The sequence below is a fragment of the Macaca thibetana genome, chromosome 3 (genome assembly GCF_024542745.1).
Source record: "Macaca thibetana thibetana isolate TM-01 chromosome 3, ASM2454274v1, whole genome shotgun sequence".
Classification (NCBI taxonomy): Eukaryota; Metazoa; Chordata; class Mammalia; order Primates; family Cercopithecidae; genus Macaca; species Macaca thibetana.
The window spans coordinates 155,142,659-155,163,591 of NC_065580.1; the positions used below are offsets into that span (position 1 = coordinate 155,142,659).

The 20,933-nt window shown below is 47.5% G+C and overlaps 1 protein-coding gene across 2 annotated transcripts in view; it reads left to right on the top strand.

Moving 5' to 3' along the window:
• Window positions 1-20,933, top strand: part of C2CD2 (C2 calcium dependent domain containing 2) — a 69,621-nt gene that overhangs the window by 33,889 nt on the left and 14,799 nt on the right. The window contains exons 4-12 of one of the 2 annotated variants that reach the window (XM_050785689.1): window positions 2,153-2,257; window positions 2,866-2,988; window positions 6,377-6,500; window positions 8,379-8,487; window positions 11,316-11,380; window positions 13,047-13,171; window positions 13,657-13,831; window positions 14,986-15,099; window positions 19,363-19,490. In XM_050785689.1, coding sequence (XP_050641646.1) covers window positions 2,153-2,257; window positions 2,866-2,988; window positions 6,377-6,500; window positions 8,379-8,487; window positions 11,316-11,380; window positions 13,047-13,171; window positions 13,657-13,831; window positions 14,986-15,099; window positions 19,363-19,490 — 1,068 coding nt within the window. The remainder of the gene's footprint in view (window positions 1-2,152; window positions 2,258-2,865; window positions 2,989-6,376; window positions 6,501-8,378; window positions 8,488-11,315; window positions 11,381-13,046; window positions 13,172-13,656; window positions 13,832-14,985; window positions 15,100-19,362; window positions 19,491-20,933) is intronic. The other variant, XM_050785690.1, reaches the window with a different exon arrangement.

The window sequence follows — 20,933 nt, forward strand, 5'->3', positions numbered from 1 at the left end:
GAAATGTCATTTCTGACATTGTGTTTATTATAACAAAGCATTCATGCCATTTTAAGCAGCTCACACAGAAAGAACACAGTTGTATCTTTGATCTGTTAACACAGTTAGAAACCGGTATGTGGATTACCTCTCAGCGCAGAGGCAGCTGCTAGAGATTGGTAAGTAATTGATGCTGGTGGCACGAGGCATTCCCGCTTCTCTGATGTTCCTCTGACCAGAGATGCAAGAGTGGTCTCCCTCGACTCAGCTGTCTGTGTCAAAACAATTAAAGTGCACTTTTCCCCTAGAATTACCTAATTTTTTCCAGAGTTACCAGACAAGGAAGGCAGGTTGGAGACGGTTATGCAGTAAAAGTCATCTTTTTTCTCTTACCCTGCTTCTAGCCGAGGTGAGAGTCCACGTACTCAGATAGTCTAAAGTCGTTCTTCCCTTTTGTTTAGGAGCGGGGAAGGGATGGGGATGTGCAAAGTTGAGACTTTTGCTTTGGATGGAACATCTAGCTGAAGAATAAAGGATACAATAGTAGCTTTCTGTGGCTGTGGAAACAAATGACCGTGAACAGTTTAAAACAGCACAGACTGGTGATGCCATCATAAAAGGAGGCCAGGTGTCCGGCCAGGTGCAAATCCAGAAGCTGTCAGGGCTGCCTGCCTTAGTGGCAGTCACAGGGGAGTCTGTTCATTGCTTTTGGGGTTTTTGGTAGAATTTCATTCCAGGGGATTACAGGACTGAGTTCCATTTTCTTGTTGGCTGTCAGTGGAGGGCCATTTCTGGCTCCTTGAGGCACCGCATTTTTCAGCTCAGGGTGCCTTCTTCCACTTCCACACCAGCAGGGATGCCTGCAGTCCTCACTTCATATGCCCTGGCCCCTCTTCTCCCATGCCCCCCCACTCTTCAGGACTCACGTGTTTCCACTGGGCTCTTTGGAAGGACCCAGGGTCATCTCCCCATCTTGAGGTCCTTCTCCTATTGCACCTGCCAAGTCTCCTGTGCCCTGTAGGGTCCCACAGTCACAAGTTCCAGGGATTAGGGTGTGGACATCTTTGGGGGCCACTGTTCTGTCTCCCAAATGGACAGGATGGGATGAGGCATCCTTAGAGATTGGAGTCCAGTTAGAGGCTGCCGTGGCGGCCCCGGCAAGAGACAGTAAAGAGGCCTTTGTGTGACACACAATCTTCAGGACTGTGTGAGTGTGGGGCAGGGGAGCCCGCGCCCAGGATTAGAATGAGGTGCCCTGGGCCCTTCTCTCACTCCTGTCTCCTTTATGCCTTGGGGACACTCCCAGAAGAAGAAATGCAAGGCACAGCAAACTCTGTTAAATAGACTGCAGGGCTTTGATGACATCTAGTTGTTGGCAACCAATACTGAGGTTCCTCTTTGAGGGGTAGGTTGAGGCCAGTGAAGGGGCAGGAAGGGAAGGGGGTAAAGGGAGTTTGGGGTCCTGCTGTCCATTTTGAAAGCACATAGTATGCCAAATGGAAAGCTAAGCAGTTTTCTATGAAAATACATGAATAAATGAGCAGGTACGCATATACATACACACACACGCACACTCACGCACACATGCACACACACGCACACACAGGCATACATGCTTACACGCACAGTTCCACACACACTCAAATACGCACACACACGCACATTCATACACTCATACATGCACACACACCCATACACGCACACACGCACATGCACACACACGCCCACTCACACATGCACACTCACACTGACATGCACACACATGCTCACACATGTGCATATATGCACTCACGCACACACAAACATGCACTCACACATGCACATACACCCATACATGCACACACGCACATCCACACACACGCCCACTCATGCACACTCACATGCACACACGCTCACACATGCACACACATGCACACTCACACATGCACACACATGCACACTCACACGCACGCACACACTCGCATGCTTACATGGAAACATGTTCACATATGTGCGCACACATGCTCATACACGCACACATGCACACATGCTCACATGCACATGCACATGCTCACATACACACATGCACACGTGTTCACATACGCAGTCACATGCACACACACACATGCACACGCACATGCACATTAAGGCTTTGGTGGAAAGAGTAGCCCTCTAATAACTTGTTTTTTAATAGCTGGAGTTCCACATGAAAGAGAAGAGAGAGGACCTCCAGATTAGCTGGTCCTTCATCAGTGTGCCGGAAATGGCCGTTAATATCCAGCCCAAAGCACTGGGGGAGGTCAGTCCGTAAGTTTTTGTGATTCTTCCGTTGGCGTGAGAACACACGTGTGTTAGGACAGCCTGTGGTGGGGAACTGAGTGCATGGCTGGTGTTGGTGGCCTCCTTCCCTATCCCCAGCCACCCCTTCTGGGGCTGGCTTGGGCCTGTCTGGATGTGGATGGTCCCTTTGGCTTGGCAGGGCCTGCGGGGGATGGCTTTGATGGGATTGAATGCAGGGCTCCCACCTGAGCTGCACCTGGAGTCACCTGGCCACTTAAAAAAACCCTGAAGCCTTCCCCAGATGCGGGTTTGCTTGGCTGGATGATTTTAGCATATGCAGCCAAGGATAATGACAGTGTAGGTACCCGCTCCATGCTCTGCCGTATCTGGTGATCAGGCGCTCTTTCCCGTGGTGAGGGCGCTGCACTCGTAACTTGAGCTGAGTCCGAAGGCTGCTTCCAAGGGCAGGGCCTCTTCTTTCCACAGTTTTTGCAAGGACAAAGCTAAAATCTGAAGGTAATTTCCTTCCTTCCTGCTTTGCATGGTTTTAGTCACCCGAAGACATGAGGTTGGGAGCAGGGAATGGGCTTGCAAAGTCTATTTGTCAACTTTCTCCTCTTTCACCAGGACCCGGTGGCTGAGACAAGTGTGATGTCTGACACTCTCAAGGACATCTTGAAGCATTTGGTTGGTTCTGCCTCTCCATCAGTGGTTCTGATCATCAGGCCCACGAATGTAAAGGAAGCTCAGGTAAACCCATCTGGGTGCTGTGGCTGCATCTGAACCGTCAGGCACCATGGCCCGCCTCTCTTGGAGAATCTGTGTGCATTTCCAGCATTCCTCCACCTCCCGTGGTAGAGCCAAGATGGCTCAGGTGCTTGCTGGAGATAATGATGGTGGGTGTGGGATAAAGCCTCGGGTTCGGAGCAGGGGGCTGCAAAGCTTCATGAAGTGGAAGGAGAATCGCTTGCACCCAGGAGACGGAGGTTGCAGTGAGCTGAGATCGCACCACTGCACTCCAGCCTGGACAACGGAGCAAGACTTCACCTCAGAAAAAAACAAAAAAAAAAAACAAAAAAACCCTGACATTTCCCTGTCCATTCAGAGCCCTAGACCTCATCCTTCCAGGACCAAGGTACCTGGGAAAGCAGCCAGCGTTGAGAACATTGCCCCAGAAGCAAGCAGAGCCAGGTGGGTAGGATAGACAGAGATAGTTTAGCCTGAGCTGGCCTGCTGCCCTGGTCTTGCCTGCAACAGCTCCTGCCTCTTGGAGGTCTGTGTCCTTTGGGGGTGCACGATAAAGGAGGCTAGTCTCATCTGTATGACCCCCTTTTCCGTATCACCTGCCTCCCCCCTCATGCTGGAGCCCCCCTGTACCATCTGATTAGGGTGCTACTCACTTTTCTGGTTAAATTCTTATCCAGAGCATTTGCCCTGGTCAACTTCGTGGGCCTAAATAACACATCAATAATCCTTTGTTTAAGGTGTGTTCTCTTGGTCATATGCTGATCTTTTTATCATGACTATGTGAAACAGGCACTTATAGTCCCTGAAGTTTAAAAAATATATTTTTTGGCAGTGGTTTTATATAGCATGATAAAATATGTCTTTATTATAATGTCCATCTTTATTATCTAGCTCTTGGTGAAGTCAGTTTGAAAATATAAATTCTTATATGATGTCGGTCCTTGGTCTGCAGACGTCACCAGCTGTCAGTAGAGTCTGAAGACTTTGTTTCACTGAACAGATATCAGTTGATGGCAGTGTTTGGTGCTAAGCCCTGGCTGTGGGGGTCACAAGAGTATAAGGAAGCACCATCACCCTCCCAAAGCCTGCAATATGCAGAAGGGGCACCGGGCCAGCAGGGCAGAACAGGAGGGGTGCGGATGTCTGAGGGGTTTCCCAGGGGCCTGAGGCCTGGGGGCACTCAGCCTCTCCAAATGGAGGGGACCAGCCCGTGCTTCTTGGGAGGTGAGAGGAGAGTCCCAGTGCTGTCCCTTTTAGTAATTCTGTCACAGTAGCTTATTTCACATCAGAGGTGACTGTGCTGAATATGACAATCAACTTTTAATGTCAAAATGTATGCAACTTTATAAAACAGTCGTATATTTTTGGAATCCATGAATTTAAAAAATAATAGGACCCAGAAGATCATAACTTCAATCATGCTTTTCCATAAATTTGTACATTTAATCAAAATAGCATATATATATATATATTATATTGGTCAAGATTTTCCAGAGAAACAGAACCAATGGGAGTGTGTGTGTGTGTGTGTGTGTGTGTGTGTGTGTGTGTGTGTGTGTGTGAGATCGGCTCACACAATTATGAAGGCTGACAAGTTCCGAGATCTGCATTTGGCAAGCTGCAGCCCCAGGAGAGTCTGTGGGGTAATTCTAGTTTGAGTCTGAAGCCCTGAGACCCAAAAGAGCCCGTGGTGTATGTTCCAGTCCAAAGGCCAGTGGGTTCAAGACCCATGAAGAGTCACTGTTTCAGTCCAAGTCTGAAGGCAGGAAAAGGCCCCTTTCCCGGCTCAAGCAGTGAGGAAGAGGAGTTTCCTTTTACTTAGCCTTTTTGTTCCATTGCGCCTCCCACTGACTGGATGAGGCCCACCCACGTGAGGGAGGAGAATCTGATCACTGCGTGTGCCAAGTTAAATGTTAATCTCATCCAGAAACACACTCACAGTCACACCCAGAATCATGTCGGACCAAATATCTGGGCACCCCATGGCCCAGTCAAGTTGACACATGCCGTTAACCATCACCCTCAGCAATTGAAAAAGAAAAGATTTCATCTCTGTCCCAGACAAGCAGATTGCTCTGTCCCCAGTGCTCGCACCCTTGGATTTCAGGGACTTCGGCAATTCCGTCTGCGGCTGTAGCACCCTCAGCTCACGTTTGGGAAGTGCCCGGCTCAGAACAGTGTTTCTGGGTGGGAAAGAGTATGTGTGTCTCTTGAGACATTAGGGGACGTTCCCCTGAAGAAGTGCTCAGTCGAATCAGCACCCAGGTCTCTGCCTGAAAACTTTCACAGCATGGGGGCTGGCGCCACCTCTGAGAAGCCCGTCTGGGTCCCTGAATGCTTGCAACAAACAGAGCCTCTTTTAAAAGAACACTCTTGGCCAGACGCGGTGGCTCATGCCTGTAATCCCAGCACTTTGGGAGGCTGAGGCGTGCGGATCCTGAGGTCGAGATTTCGAGATCAGCCTGGCCAACATGGTGAAACCCTGTCTCTACTAGAAATACAAAAAGAATTAGCTGGGTGTGGTGGTGGGCGCCTGTAATCCCAGCTACTCAGGAGGCTGAGGCAGGAAAATTGCTTGCACCCAGGAGGCAGAGGTTGCAGTGAACTGAGATCGCACCACTGCACTCCAGCCTGGACAACAGAGCAAGACTCCGCCTCAAAAAAAAAAAAAGAAAAAAGAGAACACTCTTGGCAGTGGGTGACAGGTGGAACCCGGTTTGGGAAATGCTGGTTTGAAGCTGGGCTCTTCCAGATTTGGGGGTGCTTTCTGTTGGAAACGCCCTGGTGCCTGTTGGAAGATGTGAGGTAGTGGAAGCTGGTCCCAGCTGCCCCTGCCTCTGTCCCCTCACCTGTCCCCTCTCCTATGCCCCTCACCTGTCCCTTCACCTGTCCTCTCACCTGTGCAGTGCTAGGTGTGCATAGACATTCCTCATGTGGGCGTTGTACTCTGTGTGGAGGTGGGAAATGGGTGTGGGCTGACGGCCCTGGCCGTTCCCATCTGGCTGGTGTCCTGCTCTGTGCTAGCAGGCTGTGAGTGCCTGCAGCCGGCAGAAGAGGTCCTCACACTCTTAAGCACCTGCCCGGGTCAGATAGTTTAGACCCATGGCAAAGCGAGCTCCATCTTCCCCTGTGGTAAGTTTTGGGAACCCTGTCTGTGGATGAATGCATTGCTACTTGTGCTTGCTGTATTTAGGATAGAAAATGCTCCCAGCAGGAGGATGGCGATGGCTCATTGGCTCCCCAGAGCAGACCCCAGAGCTCGGGTTCTCCGTGCAGGTTTTCCTGTAGACACCCCACTGCCACCCCCCCCATAACAGGAGTCCAGCGGCTACTTCCTTGGTCCTCAGTCTCCCCACAAAGACCAAAAATAAAGTGCTTTTTATTTTTTCAGAACTTACAGTGTGCCCCCTCTACTGCTCAGGAATCCTGTCCTCCGAAACCTCCAAGGGCTCACGAGCTAAAGCTACTGGTGAGGAACATCGGCGCCTTGCTGCTCAGCGAGCCTGGTGCCTCAGGTGGGTGACAGTGGGAGCCTGGCCTGCCTGGAGGGGCTGTTCCTGCCCCTGAGCAGAGTCAGGGGCTCTGGGGGGCTTGGATTCTCTGGTGGCATCCTCCTGTGGGGGTGCAGTGGGAGCCCTGCCATGGTTGCAGAAAGCACCTGAAAATGTAATGGGAACAAGAGATGGTAAAAAATCCAATCCTGTTTCTGCACGTGTGAAGGCCGAGGGGAGAAAGGAATATAATTGATTTGGCCTTTTTCATTTGTCTGGAATTGTCCTGTCTTTTTTATCTTTTCTTTCCTTTTTTTATTTTTAAACTGTTGAACCCGTATGTATGTGTTAAGCATCCCTGACCAACGTGCAGCTTCTGCTTTCTTAGAAAGTGGGTGAAGGGGGATGTAGGGAGTTGATGGGCATCAGATGACTTCGGCCACACTCGGGACTCCCGTGCTGGGAGACCATGGCTGCTGTTGGAGCCAAGACAAGCAACACAGAACGGATAACCCCTTCTGGGTGGTTCTGAATCATTGTTGAGGCCCCAGACACAGAGTCACTCGAGACAGGGCACCTCTTTACTCCGCGACTCCGTTTTGCCAAGAACAGGAGTGAATTGTATTGCCTGAGTGTGTTAAAGGTGACTTATCTTTATTTGCGAGGGACTTCCTCTGGTTCCAAAAGCACAAATGGGCACATCTAGCAGCCGAGACTGTGCAGAGCTAGCTGTCGAGGATTTTTTTTTTTTTTGTAAAAGTGCCTGCACGTTGCCCTTTCTTTCAGCCTGTATTGCTTAGTGGCTAAAAGTGGGCTCGCTGGACTCGGTCGGTCAGGGTTGGGGTCCCAGCTCCCACACGCACCTGCCCTGAGGCCAGGCCCTGTGCCTCCCTCTGCTGGATGTCCCCACGTCTGGGTCTGAGTCTTCTCTTGAAGAGTGACTGTGAAAGCTCAGTAGCGAACGTCTGGAGGCTGCTTCACCCTGCTGCGGCATGGTCCAGCGTCCACACATTTTAGCAATTACTGATTCCACAGTGTGTTAGGGACTTGGTGCTGCAGGGAGAAGCATTGTCTCAAAGCAGAAATAGCTGTTCACTAGGGACATGTCCTACTACCTGGATCAAATACCCAGCTAGTATTAGGTACCGCACCTGTCTGGTGTAAGTTGGGAAATGGGAACTCTGTGAGGTATATTTCCAAATGTAGGAGTCAACACGAACTGATGTTCGGGCTTTGGCAAACCGTTAGTCTTGTCTAAAAGTGGGGACCATGCCTCTGTATATAATGGTGCTGCCTCTCGGGGAGGGTCCCCCTGGGAGCCCATGCCTGTGGCCAGCACTGACGGAAGGGGCGAGGCACTTGGGGTCAGCCCAGGGCTGTTGATATCAAATGTAGGAAAAAATTCTTTAACTCCAATAAAGGTTGGTGCTATGAGCATTTGAAAATGGAATGAAAGAATTCCCAGTCTCTGAAGTGGGTAAGCCTCGACCTTAGCCATTTAATTTAGCCTTTTTTTCTATGCATACAATGTCTTCATGCAATTTAAAAAATAAAAATAATGCCGGGCGCAGTGGCTCACACCTGTAATCCCAGCACTTTGGGAGGCCGAGGCGGGTGGATCACGAAGTCAGGAGTTTGAGACCAGCCTGGCCAACATAGTGAAACCCCGTCTCTACTAAAAATACAAAAATTAGCTGAGCGTGGAGATGCGCGCCTATAATCCCAGATACTCGGGAGGCTGAGGCAGGAGAATCCCTTGAACCCGGGAGGTGGAGCTTGCAGTGAGCTGAGATTGCGCCACTGCACTCCAGCCTGGGCAACAGAGTGAGACTTCATCTCAAAAAATAAATAAAAAGTAAATAAAAATAAACGCCAACACGATGCCCTTCTATTTAATTACAGGCCACATTAACGCAGTGTGCGTCGTGCAGCTGAACGATCCCGTTCAGAAGTTCTCCAGCACCCTGACGAAAAACACTACGGACCTCACGTGGGAAGAGGAATTCACCTTGTGAGTCCGGCCGGGTTATCTTGGGCCTGCGTGTCCACGGTCGTGTCTGTTCAGGAGCGCTGAATCCTGAGATCGTTCTGCAGCACCGTTTAGGCTAAAACACTAAACCAAAACAGTTAACAACAAATTACGTCTTAAGCTTCTTAAAGGTAGCTTTAGGTCAAGCATGGGTTTCGTTTTAAAGGCAACTCTTAGAGTCAGTTTTCTCCTCCTGCCCTGATATGAGGAGAGGAAGCCGTTGTTGGGTCTCTTAGAGACACACACATCATCCATCATGGAAACGGAGGGAGCCTCTGACTGAATCCAGAACCTAAAAAAGAAAATAGAAAAAGGGGCTGGGTGCAGAGGCTCATGCCTGTAATCCCAGCTGTTTGGGAGGCAGAGACGGGAGGATCGCTTGAGCCCAGGAGTTTAAGACCAGCCCGAACAACATAGCAAGACCTCTTCTCTACTAAAAGTTTAAAAAAAATTAACCGGGCATGGTGGCCCTTGCCTTGCCTGTGGTACTCCTAGCTATTTGGGAGGCTGATGTAGGAGGATCGCTTGAGCCTGGAAGATCGAGGCTGCAGTGAGCTGTGGTTGTGCCTCTGCATTCCAGCCTGGGTGACAGAAAGATACCTTGTCTCAAAAAAAAAAAAAAAAAAAAAAAAAGGCGAGGCACAGTAGCTCACACATGTAATCCCAGTACTTTGGGAGGCTGAGGTGGGTGGATCACTTGAGGTCAGGAGTTCAAGATCAACCTGGCCAACATGGTGAATGAAACCCTGTCTCTACTAAAAATACAAAAATTAGGCATGGTGGCAGGTGCCTATAATCATAGCTACACGGGAGGCCGAGGCAGGAGAATGGCTTGAACCTGGGATTCGGAGGTTGCAGGGAGCTGAAATTGTACCACTGCACTCCAGCCGGGGCAACAAAGTGAGACTCCATCTCCAAAAAAAAAAAAAAAAAAAAAAAATTAGAGACAGGGAAAAATGTAGGCCATGCACATAAATAATGGTGTAAGAATCATAAATAAAATATTATCAAACAGAATCTAACAGCACATAAAAAATAAAACCAGCTGTGTTCATACCAGGAATGTAAGGATGTAAGTGTGCTTTCACATAAGGAGGTCTATTAATGGTGTTCATCATGTCACTAGATCAAAGGAGAAAATAAACGTATTTTCTCTACATAGGTCCAAAAGACATTCAGTGACATTTAATACCCATTCTTAATTTTTAAAAACTTAATTAGAGCAAAATTTATGGAGACTTCTTTAATAAGATTTTTAAAATCACTATAAATGGTAAATACCAGAAGTAGACTCACTAAAATCAAGAGAAGGATGCCTGTTGTTTTATTCTAGAAGTATTGGTTAATGCAATTAGATAAGGAAAAAACCATACACAAATACCGGAAAGGAAGAGGCAAGACCGGTCATTGTTTGGAGATGATATGACTGCATATCAGGACTATGCAAGAAAATCAACCCAAAGTATTAGAAAGAATAATGGATATAACGTAGAAATGAATATTTAAAAAACTAATAGACATAATAATTTAATGAATTAGCTGAGTACCAAGGTATTAAAATCAATCACAATCTAATCCTTAAAAAATGAACAATTAGAAAAAGTAATGGAAGGAAATTTCCCGTGTGTGTGTGTGTGTGTGTATATATATATATATGAGCTTTTATAAATCATGAATGGAAAAGATGACAGCTGCCTTAGAAAACTGAGCAAAATTCCTGAACTGGAAATACAAAAGCCAGAGCTACCGATGGCCATAAATTTCTGAAAAGATGTTCAGAAACAGCATAAAGTCATGCACACTTTGGCAAAAGAGAGAGGTCATTTTTGTACCTCACAGCTTGGTGGAGAGTAAGAGAGTGATAATGCCACTGGAAGTGTCACTGGGAATAAGCATTCTGGATGCCATCAGTCAGCCTAAATAAAAAAACACCTCTCAAGTGCACATGCCATTTGACAGGCAATTAGAGTTTTCCTGAGGAAATCATCACACGGCGTGCAAAGATATATGCGTAAGAATGTGCCCCTCAGCTTGTATATGGTTATGAAATGCTGGGGACCACCAGCACATTAAGAAGCGTTTGTTATTGAAGAGTTGGCCAAATAAAATCTCCTAAGGCCAAAGAGCAGAATACTAGAGGCCCATCAAACATGATGTTGCTCTGTAGTTACACAGAAAGACATCCGCAAAATTTTCAGTTAAAAGAATAGATTACAGGCTGGGCGCAGTGGCTCACTCCTGTAATCCCAGCACTTTGGGAGGCCGAGGCGGGAGGATGGCTTGAGCTCAGGAGTCTGAGATCAGCCTGGGCAACATAGCAAGACTTCATCTCTACTTTTTTTTTTTTTTTTTATGCCTTTTTAAAGAAAATAAACAGGTTACAAAGGAGGAGGGAGGTATGTTGTGTTCTGTGTTTTGTCTTTAGGTCATTATATAGCTGTGCTTTCAGTATGGCAGCGACTGGCCACGTGTGTCTCTTTAAATTTAAGTTAACGGAAATTTTTAAAAATGACGTTCAGTTCCTTGGCTTGCACTGGCCACCTCTCCAGTGCTCTGTGGCTACCACATTTGACAGCTGGTCTGTCACTGTCATCACAGAACATCCTGTTCACTGCTCTGGAAGGCTAGTCCCTGAATATTAACGGTAGCTGTTTCCGAACGGGGAGGTTGCAGATACTCTTTCCTATTTTTGGTTATATGTCTTGGTAGTTTGTTAAATATTGACATCTTTGTGTTCCTTTCTATAATCAGAAAAAGTGCTATATTTCATAAAAATAATAAAGGACTCATAACTTTTTTCTCTTCCAAAGCGAGTTGAATGCCAAGTCGAAGGAGTTACACCTGCAGATTTCAGAGGCTGGGCGACCCTCAGAAGGTGGGTTGAGCAGGAGGACAGAGGCCTCGCCCTCTGGAAAGGTCCTCCACTGCGTGACCTGGGCCTCGGGAAAGCGCAGTGGGAGATCCAGCAGAGGACGGTGACCCCTCCTCTAAATGACTTCGGTTTTCCCATGGGACGTTTTGGTCGAAAGGCAATTTGAGTTATTAACAAGGTCATACATTTTGGGGAAATGTTCAACTGGATTTTTTGTTTGTTTGTTTAAAAAAAAAATCCAAAATATTTTATGCAACAATTCTTGGCATAGAGAAGTAGTTCTGAACCCTCCTTGCCCCAAGAGACCTCCTTTTCTGGAAAACAAAAACAAAAACAAAGCCTTTTAACTGTAGTAAGATAAACAACGTAAAATGTATCATCTTAACCATTTCTAAGTACATAGTTCAGGGGCAGTCACTACACTCACATTGTTGTGCAACCATCACCCCCATCTATCTCCAGAGCTTTTTCATCCCCATTCTACTGCCTGTATCCATTTCATTGGGTTTTTCCTTATAAAATAAACTACAGAGGTTTAAATGGAACTTAACGATTTATACACAAGAAAGCAACAATTAGAGGTAAAGTCACTAAAACACTAAAATGAACGTGGGCCTGTATGTGTGCGTGTCTCCAAATCAGTAGTTACAATATTTGTTAGGTTTTTAAAGATATAAATATTTTCTTAGATTGTAAAACTCTCCCCATAAACATACCAAAATTGAGAAGCCCTTGCCCAGCTTATCCAGCAATAAAATCAAGCCATTTGGTTACCTCCTAAAGTGAGAAGGTTGTTATTTCTCCCAATTAACTAGTTTTATATCCTAGTTGTTATAGCAAGAATCCTGAGGCGACTTCCTTGATTTTGGAGTCCCAAGAAAACTGGGATGCCCATGAGATAATTCTGAGAGAGGCATTCCGCAGGTCGGGGACCCACACAGCGTGGAGGGGCTGGTCACCTGGAGACAGGTCAACTTCTGACCCCATTCCTGGGTCCCCACTCCCGCTGGCCTCATTCAGATTTCATTCCAGCCCAGCCTGATGGGATCTATGAAATGTCGAACTTTACAAAAACAATACAAAGAACAGCCACATAACCTTTACTCAAACTCACGTATCCTTAACATTTGCCCAGTTTCCTTTACTATTTGTGCTCACTCTTGGTCTCTCCCCGCCATACTCATTTCCTTTTTACACACACACACACACACACACACGAGGATAAATTATATGCATCTCGGCCCTTTATCCTCAATTCCTTAGTGTGTATTTTCCTAGGAATGGAGATACTCTCTTCTGTGTCCACAGTACAGTTATCAGCTTCCTGAATTTACATTACTGCAATTCCTTAACTTATGCCCATTTTCCAGTTTTTGTCACTGGATGACCCCATGATGCCCTTCAGAGCAGTGACCTTTCCACTCCGGCACAAGGCCAGACATTGCCTGACTGTCCTGTTGCTTTAGCATCCTCTGTCCTGCAGCGTTTTGACATCCTTTGTCTTTTATGACACTGACATTTTTAAAACGTTCTGAAACGTGAGCACTTTCGAGTGTGCCAGAGGCACGTGAGGAGCGTGTTCCGGCTGCTGGGCGTGTGGGCCTTTCTGTTCTCACGGAACCCCGTGGAAACATCAGCGGCACCCCTTGCCTGTCTCCTGTCTTTTCAGGTCTGCTGGCGATGGCAACAGTTCCTTTGGATTTGTTTAAGAAGCAGCCTTCTGGGCCACAGAGCTTCACGCTGACCAGCGGGTCTGCCTGCGGCAGCTCGGTGCTGGGCTCAGTCACGGCAGAGGTAGGACGAGGCTCCCATGGCGGCTGGTTCCGGCTTGGGGCACTTTCCTAAGGAGCGTCTTCACTTATGTCTGCAGAGTCTCACTCCTGCTTCTGTGTGAAGTAAGACCTCCTCTAAGAGGAGATGGTCTTTTATTGTACGCAGGACTACACTCAAACAGAGCATGTTCTGTCCACTGTACAGTTGAGTTGTCTGCTGGAGGAGATGACTTTTCAGGATGCCATTTTACAGGCCTACCCCAAAGAGGCCTTTGAAAATTTTGCTTGGTTCTCCGGCTTCTATTCGGTTGCCATCATTATGTGCTGAGCCGGCTGTGTATAAGGTGGGGTCTGTGTCCATTCTGGGAATATCCAGGTTAATTGGAAATGCTAAGTGACCTTAAGGGAAGGAATTATGGTTATTTCACAAGAAGGCAGCGTTACGTGGCTGATCAGCCTGTGCAGTTTCCACAAAACCAGAAACAAGTAAACGCGTCTTCTCTGCAGTTCTCTTACATAGAACCTGGGGAATTGAAATCCTGGCCCATCCCTCCCCCTGTTCCTGCTGCAAAAATCGAAAAGGACCGCATGGTGATGCCCTGTGGGACTGTGGTCACTACTGTCACTGCCGTGAAGACCAAGCCTCGTGTCGACGTGGGGAGGGCGTCCCCGCTGAGCTCCGGTGAGACAACAGGAATGCAGTCGAGGAACTCTGTGCGTGGCGCCTGCCTGTAACCACCTTGCCCCCATAGACTGCGGAGTCCTGGAGCCTGCAGCACTGAGTGTTAGGAAAATCTCACAGCACAGGAAGGGTGCTGATTGGCCACACTTGTGCTTCGTGTTTTGTTGTTGTTGGACGACAGTTATCTTTTTCTTCTGCCAAACACGTATGCAATAAGCTGAAACAAGGTTTGATTCCCATGGTGTATTCTGAAGCTAAAATCTAGATAGTATAAATAGTTACACTTAGGTGTAACTCCAACTAAGTTAAATTAAGAACTCTATTATAGGGCCGGGCGCGGTGGCTCATGCCTGTAATCCCAGCGCTTTGGGAGGCCGAGGTGCATAGATCACCTGAGGTCAGGAGTTTGAGACCAGCCTGACAAACATGGTGAAACCCCATCTCTACTAAAAATACAAAATTAGCTGGGTGTGGTGGCACATGCATGTAGTCACAGCTACTCTGGAGGCTGAGGCAGGAGAATTGCTTGAACCCAGGAGGTGGAGGTTGCAATGAGCCGAGATCACGCCATTGCACTCCAGCCTGGTCAACAAGAGCGAAACTCCCTCTCAAAAACAAAACAAAACACAACAAAACACGAACTCTATTACCTGTATGTGGGGACAGCACACACTTTTTTCTTGAAAAATTCAAAGTGAGTTGACTTTGTAGACTTTCTTCTGTTAAAAATCGTTTGTTAGAAGGCTTGACAGGCTATCATTTGCGATCCAGCTGAATTCTGTACCTGTCTCCACAGCCACTGCCTTGGAGACAGAAATTTCTGTATAAGTGTATGCTTTATTTCTCACAATTCACAGTGCATCTCTACTTGTGCAAAAGCATCATCCTCCCAGAATACATGAGTTGGCACAGTTCAGGGATGCCAAATAGAATGGGAAATTCTAGCTTAGTTAAAATGTTTCTGAAATTTTATTTCAACCTGGACTCCAGACACCACTCTTGCCTTTCCTCCGTTCAAAACGGCTTTCATTAAACTTTGCCTTTGCCAACTGCACACACCAGAGTTGCAATGAGGGCTATCCTTTCACTTTTCGGTAACTGTTGATCCAGTCAACCATGGGGCCAGCTTTGTAATCAGAATCTTCCTCTGGCAGAGTCTCCGGTGAAGAGTCCCATCAAGGTGAAGGTGATCGAGAAGGACATCTCTGTCCAGGCCATCTCCTGCCGCAGCGCCCCTGTCAGCAAAACGCTCTCTTCTTCAGATACAGGTAACTGAGACGTGCCCACACCGCTCTCCCTTTTAGCACCTTTGGGCCTTTTGGGCTGTTCTGATATGAAGTACTTTCCTTTCAGAGTTTGGAAAAAGTTGTTTTGGGCCAGGTGCGGTGGCTTACACCTGTAATCTCAGCACTTTGGGAGGCTGAGGTGGGTGGATCACTTGAGGTCAGGAATTCGAGACCAGCCTGACCAACGTGGTGAAACCCCATCTCTACTAAAAATACAAAAATTAGCTGGGCGTAGTGACGCATGCCTGTAATCCCAGCTACTTGAGAGGCTTAGGCAGGAGAATCGCTTGAACCCGGGAGGTGGAGGTTGCAGTGAGCCAAGATTGCACCACTGCACTGCAGCCAGGGTGACAGAGCGAGACCCTATCTCTTAAAAAAAAAAAAAAGTTTTGATTTGGCTTGGTTTTGTGGTTGAGTGATGAGTGAAGGAGAGGGAGATAAAGGGAACTCCAAATTGATCAAAGACCAGAAGCGGCATTCGTATTCCTTCTACATTTTAGGGAATGCTTTAACAAAATAAAAAACCAGCTGAGACTTTATGTTTTAAAATTTCTGATCTTTTTTTTTTTTTTTTTTGAGACGGAGTCTCGCTCTGTCGCCCAGGCTGGAGTGCAGTGGCAAGATCTCGGCTCACTGCAAGCTCTGCCTCCCGGGTTTACGCCATTGTCCTGCCTCAGCCTCCCAAGTAGCTGGGACTACAGGCACCTGCCACCACGCCTGGCTAGTTTTTTATTTTTATTTTTTTAGTAGAGACAGGGTTTCACCGTGTTAGCCAGGATGGTCTCGATCTCCTGACCTCGTGATCCGCCTGCCTCGGCCTCCCAAAGTGCTGGGATTACAGGCTTGAGCCACCGCGCCTGGCCTTCTGATCATTTTTTTCTTGCCCAACACGCTAGCTACATTAATATCAAACAAGTAGGACTTGGGACATCATCCTCACGGTCACTTTTAATTTTGTTTCCCACTCTCTGCTTAGACCTGTTGAGTAGAAGTAGTTTTCCCTTCTACTAGGAAATGGTCACTGCTAATAGGAAATGCAAATCTCCTATTATTTTATGGTCACTTTCAGGTAACAGACATTTTTGAAGAGATGTCTTACTGACTTATTAAATCACTGCACAATCTAAATTTGGGGATTAACTTTGTCCCTTTGCCCCCTCGTGACCTCTCAGGAGCAATGGGTGCTTCCTTCTTGCTTAGCTCTCCCCCGTTCACCGAGTCCTGTGACCTTGCCAAGGCCAACAACTGGACAAGGTGGGGTGGTCAGGGGAGTGGGAAGTTCTCACTGGAGGAGCACTGTCTTAACGTGGTTTTGGATTCTCAGCCTGGTGAAAGTTTACAACTGCTTCCTCCTCTCATGGGAGGTTTTATGGTTTTTTGGATATTACCGTGCTGGGTCCCCCACCTGCAATTCTGGGATGCAAGCCCTGCCCCTCCTTTCGTTACCAAAAAAGGGTATTGATCTAGACTCCAAGAGAGGGTTCTTGGATCTGGTGCAAGAAAGAATTCGGGGCGAGTCCACAGAGTAAAGTGAAAGCAAGTTATTGAGAAAGTAAAGGAATAAAAGAATGGCTACTCTGTAGGCAGAGAACCCGTGAGGGCTGCTGGTTGGCTCTTTTTCTGTTTATTTCTTGATCATATGCTAAACAAGGGTTGGATTATTCACAAGTTTTCTACCAAAGGGGTGGGGATTTCTCAGAACTGAGCGTTCCTCCCCTTTTCAGATCATATAGGGTAACTTCTTGCCATTGCCATGGCATTTGCAAACTGTCATGGTGCTGGTGGGAGTGTCTTTTAGCACGCGAATGCACCATCATTAGTGTATCACCAGCAGTGAGGACAGCCAGAGGTCACTTTCGCTGCTCTCTTGGTTTTGGCAGGTTTTGGCCGGCTGCTTTACCGCATCCTGTTTTATCAGCAGGGTCCTTGTGACCTGTGCCTTGTGCTGACCTCGTAGCTCACCCTGTGAGTAAGGACACCTCACCTCCTGGGAGTCCAGCCCAGGGGGTCCCAGCCTCATTTTGCCCAGCTCTTATTTGAGATGGAGCCGCTCTGACACTTTTGCCGCTGCCCCTGATGCCCCTTCCTCAGTTTCTTCCCCTGGCAGTGCCCCCACTGTGCATATTGTGGGGTCCCGTCACCTGGGCAGGATTCCTCTTAAAACACCCAGACTGATGTTCCCACTGTGGGTTCTGGTGCATGGGCCATGGAGCCAGCCCCAGGCTCACCCGCCACAGTGCAGCCAGGCACTGTAGCAGGTGTCCAGGCTATACCTAGCACCTGGACCGGGCTCTCGGGGGACTGAACAGAAGCACTGGGCCTGGCCTGAGGAGGATGCGCTCCCAACGCCTCTCCCTTGGTGGCTTTGGGAATTACAGCACAGCTTTCTCCTAAGGAGTCTTCCCCAACTCCTTTCTCCAACACTTCTCTCTTCTCAGTGTGGCTCAGTGGCTAAACAAAAATCTGTTCCTCTACTCACAACACTCCTGACGCCAAATGTGTAGATTTTCTATGGCAAGCAATTTTCTGTTTCTCTGCAGACACCAACTGGGTGTCCTACAATTTAATTCAATTCTGGCACTACCTGGAGTTAGCTCAGATCCCACAGGTAAAAGGCCCAGCCCCACAAAACCACCTTCCCACCTTAGACGCCAGGCGCAAATAGTGGGTCCTCAGATTACCACACTTTTGTCCCACTTGGCTACAAATTGGGGTTTCCATGACAGCCTCTTCGGGTTCCATAATTTGCTATGATGGCTCACAGAACTCAGGGAAACACTTTACTTGGGTTTACCAGTTTATTATCACACAAATGCACAGCCAGATGAAGAGGGGCGCAGGGCACAGTCTGGAAGGGTCCTGAGCGTAGAAGCTTTGATCTCCGTGGAGTCGCCCCTCTCCCAGTACATGCATGCATTGGTTCACAACCTGGACCCTCACTGAGCCCTGTCATTTTAGGGCTTTATGGTGCTTCTATAAGTAGATATGTAGGCATGATTGATTCACTTATTGGCCATTGGTAATTTGAACTCAATCTCTAGCCCCTTTCCCTTCCCCACAGGCGAGAGGAGGGCAGAAAGTTCCAACCTTCTAACCACAGGGTTGGTGCCTCCGACATCCAATGTCCATCCTCATTAGCATTCACTCAGGTGGGCTGCAGGGGCTTGTGAGGAATAAGAAAGATGCCTCAGCTCAGTGGCTCTGGAATTCAAAGGGTTTTTTTGTTGTTGTTATTGTTCTCTGTGCCAGGAACTAGGGAGGAAGACCAAGTATCTGTTATTCCCCAGGGTCATTGTCGCCGGTTCTTGGCCACTGTGGTCTTATCTTGACTCCCTTTGGAAATGCAGCATCTGTAAGCCTCAGGCCATGGCCAAAACTGAGACAGAAGTTCCTTTTACTATCCTGCTACTTTAATAGCTTTGTCGTTTTGACTTTACCTGAGCGGGAAAGTGTAAGTTACAAGCATCAGTTCTGAGTCTCACGTCAGCTCTGGGGCCTCCTGGCTGCTGGACATCCTCCTCAGTGGTCAAATGGGATAAAAGGAAGGATCTGCTCATGGGGTGTGGAATAGGAGTAAATGAGAGAATGTGCACAGAGCCCTCTGAACAGCACCTGGTTCGCCGTAAGCATTCTGTTGATGTTGGCTGGTGTGTGGTTATTCACCTAGGGAAGGAAGTACTTTTATTAACTGGCCCTTCATAGCTCTAGTTACTATTCTGTGTGTTTAGCCACTCTTGGGAGGGAAAAGCAGTCACTACCTTGCCTTTCAAAGTTCAAAATCTTCCAAAGGGTTAGGTATTTTTTTTGTCGCTTGCTTGCTTTTGCCATTTTCCATCAACTCTATTCAGGTATAACTTAAATAAAATAGATGAATGTTAAGCAGACACTTCAGTGAGTATCTTGTAACCACCCAGGGAATCAAGTTGTAGACCAAGAGTCAGCAAACATCAAACTATGACCCACAGGAAAAATCTGGCCCGTCACTTGTTTTTGTAAATAAAGTTTTACTGAAACCCAGCCATGCTCATTTATTTACCTGTGATCTCTAGCTAGTTTCACTCTACAAAAGCTGCGTTGAGAAGTTGTTGCAGAGACCACCTACATAGCCTAAACAATGTACTCTTTGGCCCTTTTTAGAAAATATCTGCTAACCATTGCTTATCGACCATTTCCATTATCCCTGGAAGTTCCCATGGAAGTCTTTAATTTTTGCTGATGAGCTTAACACTGCCTTCCCTCTGGCAGAATTGTTGGTGTTGAATGGTTCGGATCCAGTGGCTGAAGTTGCCATTCGACAACTCAGTGAATCTTCAAAGCTGAAACTCAAGTCGCCACGGAAGAAAAGCACTATTATCATATCAGGGATCTCCAAGGTACCATGGTGGTGGCTGGGGAGGTGTTTGTATCTGTCAGTGACCTGCTGCTCCTCTGCCCTTTGAAGAAGTTAGCCCAAGCGCTTGGTTCACATCCAGAGAGTTCCATTTACAAATGTCAAATTATGTTCCTCACCCCACAAAGGAGTCACGCGTGGTATTGTGTTTACGCAGTTTATCCCATTCACCAAGGACATGGGAGAGTTTCTAATCAGTGACGCTTTACACACTGAGAGGTTGGCAAATCATTTCAAGAAAAATTACTGAAAGAGAGGAACATGACGTAAGACTCCTCTTTGGTGCAGAACCTCTACTCTCGTCACCACCCAGTCATGGAGAACTTACACTTTCCATGTGACACGTTTCCAAAGCCTTTTGCTTTTTTGCAGTGAATGTTTATTCCTTTTGTAATCAGAGAGAAATGAAGATTGTAGTGTCCCCCATGGACATTGCACTCCCTTTCTTCCCCTTCTCCCGCTCTGGGACGTCTGCTCAGAGCAGGTGTGGTTCAGGCTGCGGAGAGGCCAACCCCTCAGGCGAAGGGCCATGTTACAGATCCTTACTCTCTTTATTACATTTTTTAATTTGATTTTTAAATTTTTATCTATTTATTTATTTTGAGACCAGCTAATTCGTTATGAGACTGGCTAAATTTTGTATTTTTGGTAGAGACGGGGTTTCACCACATTGCTCAGGCTGGTCTTGAACTCCTGGACTCAAGTGATCCATCTACCTTGGCCTTCCAAAGTGTTGGGATTACGGGTGTGAGCCACTGCTCCCGGCCCTTACTCTTTTTTGACATTTCCAAGTGAACAGGTTGAGGGAGAGTTGGGAGATTTTGATTTGGTGTGGGAAGGGGATGAGGAAGAATTGTGGACGAAAGAGTGGGAGGGTGGGCCAGAGGGCACGCAGAACGTGGATTCCTCAGTGACTGGAAGACAGGCCAGAACAGGACCTCGGAGGTGCCAGAGATGAGTCATCAGCCTTGCCATTGTACCCAGAGGGTGGCCTTGCCCACGTCCCAGAGGCAGGCAGGTGGTGGTTCTGGGGCTTCCTGACCCCTCTAGAGCCCCTCAGCAGGAGATCCATGACCTCCCTGGAAGTCTGGGGCCCGGTAGTTGGGTTTTCTTCAGTCTTGGGTGAATGAATGAGCAAAATAAGGACAAGACCCGTGGAAATCTCCCATATACTTTTTCCAAGATCGTATTTAAAGCTCACGAGGAACTCCTGGATCTTAGTATTTAATGTTCTGAATCCACTGCAGTGATTATTCATATTGGTGCTCAGATTATCTAATCTTTTTATTATTATTATTATCATTATTATTTGAGACGGAGTCTCGCTCTGTTGCCCAGGCTGGAGTGCAGTGGCGCAATCTCAGCTCACTGCAAGCTCCACCTCCTGGGTTCACGCCATTCTCCTGCCCCAGCCTCCCGAGTAGCT